Consider the following 10,570-nt stretch of genomic DNA (forward strand, 5'->3'; position numbering starts at 1 on the left):
TTGTTGTTGGCTTTTAAATGTAGTGAATGCATAGAACCATAATGTTGTTAGCGTTTCAAAGCAATAAAACAACCTAGGTTGTAAGCCAAAATGTTTCTGTGATAAGAAAAAGACACAATCCATCCAAAATCCACGTCATAATGTGGTTACAACCAAAAACATATGACAACCCTATTCTTTATGAACCTGAGAATGTTGTAAGATTTCTACATTATAATAGACTATAGATGTTCCTTCTAAAATGGATTTTGGCTACAATGTCGCACACATTATGAAATAAAACAACCTAGGTTGTAAGCCAAAATGTTTCTGTGACAAGAAAAAGATACAATCCATTAAAAATCCACAACATAATGTGGTTACAACCAAAAACATATGACACCCCCATTCTTTATGGCCCTAAGAATCTTGAGTGCCAAAACTCCCCGAGTTACCTTCTTGAGCCAGGTAGGTTGGCCTACCTATCAAGGGTTGATTAGGAAATGGTTGATTGCTGCCATATGATTGACTCCAATTTGTAGCTTCCAACCATGGAGGTATTGAGTACCCATACCTCACATTTGCACTACTGACCCCTGCATTAAGTGGAGGTGTGTAATGAGCATACATAGAATTGACACCAACTCTGGTAGGAATAAGGCAAGTGGGTAAACCCTCAGTTTGATAGTGAGGCACTTGAATGTTTATGAGATCTTGGAATAATGGTGTATTATCTGCAATGGAGTCCAATGAGTTTGAAATAATCCTGGTTTCATCAGCTATTCTTGTATCATTGTCAACCATATTGATCATCCCTTGTTCCTTTTCAAGCATTTGTTGTGCTTTTCTTTTTTCCTTTTATTGTCTTGCCATTTGTTTTTGTTGGTCCTTAACTTGCCTTGCTTTATCTCTTTCCATCCTTTCATCCGCTCGACATTGCGCTGCAACAATCCTTGCTGCCTTCTTCTCCTTGACTAGATCCTTCTTTTTCTGTTTTAATTCTTGCATTTCAAATTTCTTTTTTTCAGACTCAACTAACAGGTTTATATAGTCCTCTGAGGTGAGTAACTGTGAGCTTCGGCCCAGATGAAGACTACCGGTGCACCTTGCTTTTTTTTCATTGATACTCTCTCTACTGGTAGCTTTAGGAATCAGCCAAGTGTCTTCTCCACCCCTCCCACCTGCATTTCATTGCTTGGTACTTCCCTTTCAGTATCTGATGGAACTGATTGAACTATATCATTATCTGCATTTGATGCCTCATTATGTGCTTCATCTTCTTCCATTGATCTATTGTCCACAAAAAAATGAACAATTTCACTGTTCAATTCTGCTGGTTGTGAGGGCATGTTCATGCTTTCTTCATTGGTTGCTGAGACACTATGTGCATTCATATTAATCATTGCTTCTGCTAGCCATGAAGGTGGGGTTACTTGGCTTGGCAATGTCAACTAGTCATTGTCAACTACATGTTCAACAATGTTATTAACAATATCAGCAACAGGAGTTTCACGTTCTTGAGTTGGTGGAACGATCTCCATGTTACTGCGAATTTGTTCATGGTTATATTGTGTTTCACATACAGTTTCATGATCTTCAACATATAAGTGTCCTTGAGAGAGGGAAATCATATTACCAGCTACAACAACATCATCTTGGTCATCTACTTCTTGCACTTCAACCCCTATTTGGGCATTCCCTTCTTCTTGACCATCCACATGAAACGCTTGGCTACAACCAGTATCATGCGTAAGAGCATCATAGTTCAGTGGCCAGATTCCTGTCCTCCTAAAGCCAGCCTTGATATTTGATGGTGTCAAAGCCCTTTTAAAAGCTTTACTTGCAAGCTCGCTAGCTCGAACCTTTTCACCTCAACCCCTGGATTCTTTGCCATCCATGCAGCGCGCTCCGACCTGAAATAGTTCTTGAAAGGGCCAAACACACTGACATCAAGGGGTTGCAGTCTATGAGTGGTATGAGCGGGCAATGTCAACAGGTCAATGCCTAAATTGTTTTCTTCCTCAATTGTTTGTACAGCCATGTGGTTCCCATGGCCATCTAATATCAATAGGTGTCTTTTATTAGGTGAGACGCCACCTGGTACCGATGCAGCAAAGTGAAAAATCCAACTTAAAAATAGTTCTTTAGTCATCCATGCATGGGGATGTACAGCCATGCATGCACCTGGTTCACAGTTCTGTATATAGTTTTTCAGTTGATTTTTACTTTTGAATAGATAAAATCCTGGGATTGAAGTACCAATTGCATTGACACAACATAAAATAGTTATCCACTCCCTACTCTTAGGCAAAATCTTTGGCACATTTTGGCTCCCTCTCTTGGCAATTACTCGCATGCCACAATTCCTCCCTTCCTGTAAACCTGTTTCATCACAGTTTTATATATGGACTGCTCCATAAGAATGTTTATCGTAAGCACTAGAAAGTGTGTCATAGAACTTTTGCACAACTGCAGGGCGCAAGTTTAATGCTCTGTCTCTGTCAAGGCCCTCAATAGTACGCAATACAAGTTCTGGATGCCTTTTTTTAAACCCAAACCACCATGATTTACCAGAAAACCCATCTTTGAATGGGTTTGGCCTCCCTTGACAGATTTGAGCAACTGTGGATTTAAGTTGTATCAACTCTAGCCCATGTCCCAATTGGGCCATCTCTTTACACCACTCAACCACCTCGGCCTCCTCCTCCTCAGTGAAAATTGTAAGAGGCGCTCTACGTTTTGTATGAGTCAGTCCATTTATCCAATAATGTATTGATGAGGGAGGAATACCATGTTTTTTTGTAGATGCCCGAACTGAGTATCCATTAAACTCTATGTCGTCAATTGCAACTAACATTTGTTCTTTTGTCCATCCTCTTATAGCACTGATCGTTTTAGTTGAACTTGCCCCTTGGACTGTTGTTGACGGTTGTTCTGTGGCTGATGGTGTGTTAACATCAGCTGTCGTCACATGGTCATCCTCAACAATGTTCCCTGGGGCATTATTGAAATTGACATCAGCTGTCCTGTCCTCATCAGACGATGTGCATCGTAGCTGCACACCCCTTGTCACTCTCTTGCCACTTCTCCTTGTACGAGCAACATAACTACCTTTTGCCATAGATGCAACAACCTATAAAATTATTGCATGCATTTAGACATTAGAATATTTGTAAATTATGCTTTCATACAAGTCAAAAATACTTCTGCTTTATTACAGGAAATTATCAACATGTATGTTAGTATCCTTGAAAAATCAAATATACAGAATCATTTTGTTGTATGTATTCAAAATTATCAGTGATTGTTGTTTTTATAACTTGTCTTTACACTTAAAATACCATGACTGTATTGATTGGTTTTGTTATGCATTTCCCAACAGAGCTCTTGTTCGGTTTGACTACTTAAAATATTGTTCTGTTGTTTTGTTGTTTTTTGTAAGGATGCACTTCTCCAGAAATGGATCTCTGGCTATCAAGGAGTTATCATTGGCCAAACCAAGCATGGTATTTAATTTGACTAAGGCTCCAACTCGAGACCCCCTGAAGCACTCTTGATCACAACTTTGCCACCATAACAAATTTTTTCCTCGTGTCACTTATGGTTGAAGTTTCTAGTCATGTAAACATTCATTTCAACTACAACTCTTATTTGCATCGTGTCTACATATATAAGAGAGGCCATGCCTTTTTCTTAAATCAGGAAAGCATATTATCAATTTGTAAAGTTTTGAGTAATTATTGACCTCATATATCAAATTAGATAAAGTGAATAGGAGTAATGAGGGTGCAGTTTTCCATATTTGCAATAGTTTGAGGCTGGTTGTGCCTTCTTTCTGGTCCTTCATTCTGATAGGTTTCCCCTTGTGTACAACAACCTTCCAATAGGGCCCTTCCACTGCTTCTTGTTTATGCTACCATTAGTCTTGATGATGTTTATTGCTGGCCTCATACAAGGTTTTCGGTTACAGAAACGAGCCCCGGGATTTGCCTAGTAACTTCAATTTTATTTTCCTGATCAACATATTTATGGGATCTCGCTAAGTAGTAGTCATTTGATTATGCTTTTCAAATAATCTCTCTTAGGCATTAGTTCTCATGGTGGCTGTAACGAAACATTTTGACCCATTAATTGGGGGTTAGCATATGGTAGACTTTTAAGTGGAATTGAAAGCTGAGATGATGGCGGTAACTGCAGTCTTTTGTTAATTGATGGTCCATCAGTTGCATTTCTGGTTCCTCTTCACATGTCATGTTAAAGTAGATTTCAGTATTAACCTACCTGTTAATGAATTTCACTCACTAACTTAAACCCTAGTAACTCTAGGTTTTAGGAACAGAGAATGTAACTGCAGGTTCTAGTAACATAGGATATAACAGCAGGTCGTTTGAACAGAGTCGATGTTACTGAAGCACTGCATTAAATTGTGGCAGGAATCCGTTATTCGCTAGTCTTCTAACCTATCTACCTTTGGATAGTAGCTCACAGAATTAGTCCATCAAATTTCAATTGAGTTGATCATCATGTTCCTACATATTTTTGCATGATGTCTATATTTTCTTGCCGAGCATACCAAGCAAATAAAATCTTGCCGGCCACATCAATACCTCTATAAGTTTGAACATAGAAATAGAAATAGGTGAATTGTGAAATAAACTGTAGGCTGTGTGTTTATTTCATGAAAGTGAAACTGAATCTGTAAGAACGTGAATTGTGAAATAGAATTGTAGGCTGTGTGTTGATTTTCATGAAAGTGAAACTGAATCTGTAAGAACTGAAACTGTAAGAACTCTAATAAATGAGAATAGAACTGTAAGAACTCTGATAAATGAAAATAGAACTGTAAGAAAAATGTGTTGTAATTGATATAACTAACCTGGATATACTGGCCACTGTTTTGTGATGTTCTGTCTTCAAGGTTGATGAATAGTTTGAAAGCATAACATGCAACTTCAACAATGGTTGAATTTCTTTTATAGTTTTTGGCACTTGAATTTAATTGGTGGACATGGATGGACATGGATTGCAATGGCTTCATTTTGAAAGTGTGGTATGGATTTAATTTGATGTGATATAATGGTTGGGAGTTTGTTATTTGTTGATCCATGTGCTTTGATTTGTTTTAATGAGAAATAGAATGAATTGGGTGTCATTTATTGCAGTTATTGGGTTGGGTGTCATTTATTGAACAAAGTGGGTTTAAATGTTATTGGGTTGGGTGTCATTTATTGAACATAGGGGGTTTAGTTGTTGAATAACATAGCAGTTATGGCTGACATACATTCCCTTTTATTATGTGCAGGTATGGATATTTATTTGGGATACAAAGCTTCAGTTCTGATGAGTGGGGGTTGAAGTGACTGCTACTTTGTACTTCTGGAATAGACCATTTTGGAAGCATTTATGGTTTTCTCTATTTTCTAGTTGGGTCAATATGGTTTGCACTCTTAAGTATTAAGATATTATTTATGGACAGTTGTGGGCCCAGTCAATGTATTGGGAAATTTTGGACATAAATTAATACTTATTTATACTTAATGTTATTTATCTTTGTTTAAATATTGGTTGCAAAAGTCTCAATTTCTGGTGGTTTGGTGGGACCAGTACCATATCAATTACTGGTCCCTGCACAACATTAGACATCTCTTCGTTCCAGTCATAACAATGTCACATCAAAATAGGCTTTTTTGCTTTCAAATTACAGTGAAGGGACTCGCTTTTAGTTTATAAAGGAACTTGGAACTTGCCTTTGCTTTTTTCCTTCGCAAGAAAGAGAGGGAAAAAACTTTCCTTTGCTTTTTTCCTTCGCAAGGAAGAGAGGGAAAGAACCGACACATGAAGAGAGAGAAATCACCACTGTAAAGGGTTTATTCAATGATTTTATCCTTAAATATGATTTGGCACTTGGGAAATCTGCAACGCACGCAAGAACACAAACAGAGAAGGTAAGTAAAGTTGATAGTTAAGGGGAGAGAAATCGGAGCAAAGTTGATAGTTAAGGAGAGGAATCAGTGCGAGGAGAAGAAGAAGGATGGAGGACTTGTATCGCTTAATGGCAGCCTCACTTCCACCTATTTCTGAGAACAACTTGGAGAGAGCCCTTCTCCAAGAAACCTCGATGAGACTCGAGAAGAGAGCCTTCCTCCGAGATGCCTTAGAGATATTCGAAATGCGAACCCTCCTCCAATTGCATGATGATATCGTCCATGGTCTTGCTTGTCAGCAAAGGGAGTTTGAAAGGGATGTCGAGGCAAGACGCAATTTTTTTTTACACTCATTTTCCACGGATCCCAGAGCTAGAGCCAGCGACAGTGAAGATTGTTTGGTTCCCCTTGAAAGGCTGAAACCCATTTCATTCACCGAAATGCAGGTTGCGGAAGTCCACCGCGGGCGGGTGGTCTATGGGATGCTCTGCGCAGAGCCGTACAAGATGTGCGCTATCGGGACTTTGCTGGAGGATGATAATGGTCTTGTGGTCAGGTTGGCAAGTTATAATGTAGCTCATTCCGAGGCGGACATCAAGAAGCTTTACCCTATGGGTAAGAAGGTGGCCGTCATGGAACCCTATTTAAAGATCGCCAACGATGGTGGTTTCACCATCCGCGTGGACAACCCTGGTAATGTTGTGAATCTCATGACACAGAAGGGGGAGCCGAGGGAGAGACTGTTGCATGTGGATGTGGAGGACATGAGAAGGGAAGAGAATAGGTGCTTCAGAGAACAAAACTGGGTCGCGACAGCTGAGGATTATACGAAATGCATTGACGCCGCTCTGCTTCAGCTTAAGGAGAACTCGTCCAACTCCAATGGGAATAATAATATCATTACCTGCCTTTTGTATGCTTATTCCAACAGGGCAGAGACGTGGTTGCAGCTAAAAGATTTCAAGAGCGCATTGGAGGATTCCAACGAGGCCCTTCGGATAGATGCCGGCCATCTCAAAGCGCTCTACAGGAAAGGCCGTGCTCTGCTCGGGCTGAGGCATTACAGGGCGGCATGTGAATGTCTGAAAAAGGTGGACAAGACCAATGCTGGGCAGAGCAAAATAAGAGAGGCGCTAGGCTAGGCCAAGACCTTGTACGCTCAGAGCCTGAATGGCAAGTATGACATCTCGGGCTACTTACTGGGAGAACCTACATCTTCTCCTCCGGAAGTAGCCGATTTCGTGGGCCGTGTGGAGATCAAAATGACCCAAGACGGACGCGGTCGGGGGCTCTACGCTACCCGAAAAATAAGGAGTGGGGAGCTTTTTTTGGTGAGCAACGCTGTGGCAGTTGCTTATAGGAACACCAAGCTCAGCACATTGTCTGCATCTCAAGAAGATCTTGTCACCATGGTGGTCTATGAAGCCAGAAAATAGCAAAGATTGCTCCGCCAGCTTTATAGTTTACATGGTTCCTCCACATCCAGCAGCCTGGAGATCCCACCAATTGATTTGTTTAAGACAGACGGGAAAATGTGTGAGGACCAAGGAGCAGAAAATGAAAAATTGTGGGTGGATGTTAAACGTATTCAGGAGATTGTAACTTCGAACTGTTTCGGTGCAGGTGAAGTATATAACTTTTTTTCAATAGAGAAAAAGGTTGAAGGCCGATTATTTGAGGAAGGAGAGCGTTTTAGTGGTCTCTGGCTGCTTGTAAATGTGTTAGAAAACCTGCACAGACGAATCTAGCTAGTAAAGGTTGAACACACAGCTTTGCAGAGCAAAAACACTAAAAGAAAATCGAAAGAACAAAAGAATGATTCATTCGAAAATAGGTTACAATGATCATGATATAGAATTACTGGGTGAAGATCCCAAGGTAATGCACCATAGTGGTGATCAATGAGAAGACTCAACACCTACAACAAGTTCTGGAGAGAACTAGCCAGTTGCGGAGTGAAAGAAGGAGAAAATCAGGGAGTAAATCATGCAGAAGAACTAACCAGTTGCGGAGTTAAAGAAGGAGCAAATCAGGGAGTAAATCATGCAGAAGAACTAACCAGTTACGGAGTTAAAGAAGAAGCAAATCAAGGAGTAAATCATGCAGAAAGAATCTTGCATGTAGTCCCATGCTCTAACTAAGAGTCCGCATGTAGGTGTGTAGTAGTTCCAACACCCCCCCTGAACACCACTATGGGGAAAAATAGAAAATGGGCCTTGGAAACTAAGGCCAAAGGTCACCCAAAATACAGTGCAACTTGTACTAAAATTGAGGAAAGAGGGAAAATCTCATGGGAAAACCCCCCCCTCAAAATACAATGTAATCAAAAGAAAAGAGGAAGAAAAGACAGTTGCTAAGCACTGTATCCTTCACTCGAAGACGATTGCGTAGAGAGCGAAACTTCTGCTCAGTGAAGGTCTTGGTGAAGATGTCTGCAGTCTGTTCTGCTGAAGGACAGAACTGCAAATCAATGACCCGATCATGTACTAAGTCTCTAATGTAGTGCATATGGATCTCTATGTGCTTCGTCCGCTGCCGCTGTACTAGATCCTTGCAAAATTTGAGAGTGCTTTGGTTGTCACACCAGATGACAATGGGTTGGTGGAACTGGACGCCCAACTCAGTGAGGAAGTGTTGTAGCCACAGAGCCTAAATGGTGATTTTGACTACTCCTCTATACTCGGCCTCAATTGAAGAGAGAGCAATAGTAGCCTGCTTCTTGCTCGACCAACAGATAGGGCCAGATCCTAGACTGAGTGAATATCCGAGGTGGACTTGCGATCAATGCTGTCTCCCACCCAATCAGAATCTGTGAAGTCAAGGAGATTCAATGCAGTGCTTGCTGCATAGTGAATCCCGAAGGTGATGGTGCCCTTCACATATCGGAGGATGCGCTTGGCAGCATTCCAGTGTAGCTCATGTGGCTCCTGCATGTATCTGGAAATTGCCCCTACTACATATGAGAGATCTGGTCTGGAGTGGGTGAGGTATAATAAGCTCCCCACTAGTTGTCGGTAGAGAGTGCTGTCAACTAATGGAGTGTCACCTCCATCCTCAAGGCGGACCCCAGATAGAAAAGGAGTTGGTGCTGGCTTGTAGTTAGTCATGCGAAATCTCTCGAGGAGATCCCGTGCATACTTAGCCTGAGAGAGTTTGATGCCTGTGGCATCCTGTCTAATCTCAAGACCAAGAAAGAAGTGTAATGGACCCATGTCCACCATCAAGAACCTATCATGCAAGGCCCTCTTGACAGTAGCAATGGCTGAAGCCGAGCTGCCGGTGATTAGGAGATCATCCACATACAAAACTAAGATAAGAAGAGAATCATGTGTCCTGAGCATGTAAACATTCGGATCATACTTACATATTTCAAAGTTTTGTGATAAGAGAAAAGAATCCATCTTCGCATACCAAGCTCTCGGGGCTTGCTTAAGGCTGTAGAGAGATTTCTTTAGTCTGCAGACCAAAGATGAATCCTGAATGAAACCATGTGGCTGCTCCATGTAGATCTCCTCAGATAGGTCTCCATGAAGAAAGGAATTCTTCACATCCATCTGATGTACTTCCCACCCCTGGGCAGCCGCAATGGCAAGTGTAAGGCGTATGGAATCCATCTTTTCTACTGGAGCAAAGGTCTCATCATAATCAATGCCATGCACTTGTTGGAAGCCTTTGGCTACTAGCCTTGCTTTCCGTCTGGTGATTTGCCCATTTGCAGCACTCTTGGTCCTGTAGACAAATTTGCATAGGACAAGTTTCCTTCCTGAAGGAAGGGGGACCAGATCCTAGGTCTGGTTCTCGAGGAGGGAGTTATACTCCTCCTCCATGGCAGACTCCCAAGATGGATGCCCAGCAGCCTCGGCATAAGACTGTGGATCAGAAGACTGAACCAAATGACAATTCCAGGATGGTTCAGTGGCAGTGAGGACAAGAGGAGGCTCAATAAACTCTGAGCTAGTCCTCTGCAGATCAGAATTATCCCCCACAATACCATTTCTAGCAGCTGGGTGGTCTTGTGCATATATCTCACGTAAGCTCCTTGTTCTCTGATTTATGACAGGGGAATATGATTCACTGCTAGAAGCCCGATCTGGGCTTGGATGTGGATCATCATTTGCATGCACTAGATTTGTATCTAAAGACTCTATCTCTGCATCTACATGCTCTACCTCGGCATCTGCATGCTCTGTATCTGCATCTGAGTGTACTGGGTCATCATCACGGACATGAGGTAGATAAAAGGTGTCGGCATGTGGCGATTGAGGTGCATGTGAGAGACTTTCCTCAAATTTGACACTTCGCTCAATGATGAGCTTGTCTGTAGAGGGAATCAGGAGTCGGTATCCCTTCACACCATCAGCGTATCCAACAAAGATGCATTCAATGCTCTGTGGATCAAGAGCTTTCCTCTTTTCAGAGGGGATCCTGGCCCATGCTCGGGAGCCGAAAACACTGAAGTGGGTGACCTCTGGTTTAGTGCCGCTCCAAGCCTCAAAGGGGGTCTGATCCTTGACATACCTATGAGGAGATCTGTTCTGGATGTAGTTAGCACAATTAAGTGCTTCAGCCCATAGCTTATGAGGCAGTGACTTAGCATGCAACATGCAGGAAGCCATCTCTTTGAGAGATCGGTTCTTTCTCTGAGCAACTCCGTTCTGTTGCGGAGT

At 41.8% G+C, this 10,570-nt stretch overlaps 1 protein-coding gene across 1 annotated transcript; it reads left to right on the forward strand.

The window, feature by feature from the left end:
- Positions 1 to 6,031: 6,031 nt before the first annotated feature.
- LOC149196115 (methyltransferase FGSG_00040-like) lies at positions 6,032 to 7,045 on the forward strand. The gene has a single exon (XM_089408173.1). The coding sequence runs from the start codon at positions 6,032 to 6,034 to the stop codon at positions 7,043 to 7,045; it is 1,014 nt and encodes a 337-aa protein (XP_089264299.1).
- Positions 7,046 to 10,570: the final 3,525 nt, after the last annotated feature.

Source organism: Pinus tabuliformis, chromosome 2_2, assembly GCF_031772625.1.
Source record: "Pinus tabuliformis cultivar Carrire ecotype Pingquan chromosome 2_2, CPIR1, whole genome shotgun sequence".
NCBI classification, from domain to species: domain Eukaryota; kingdom Viridiplantae; phylum Streptophyta; class Pinopsida; order Pinales; family Pinaceae; genus Pinus; species Pinus tabuliformis.

Excerpts from the sequence above, each read along its gene's own strand:
- LOC149196115 (XM_089408173.1), top strand. The coding sequence starts at position 6,032 with ATGGCAGCCTCACTTCCACCTATTTCTGAGAACAACTTGGAGAGAGCC.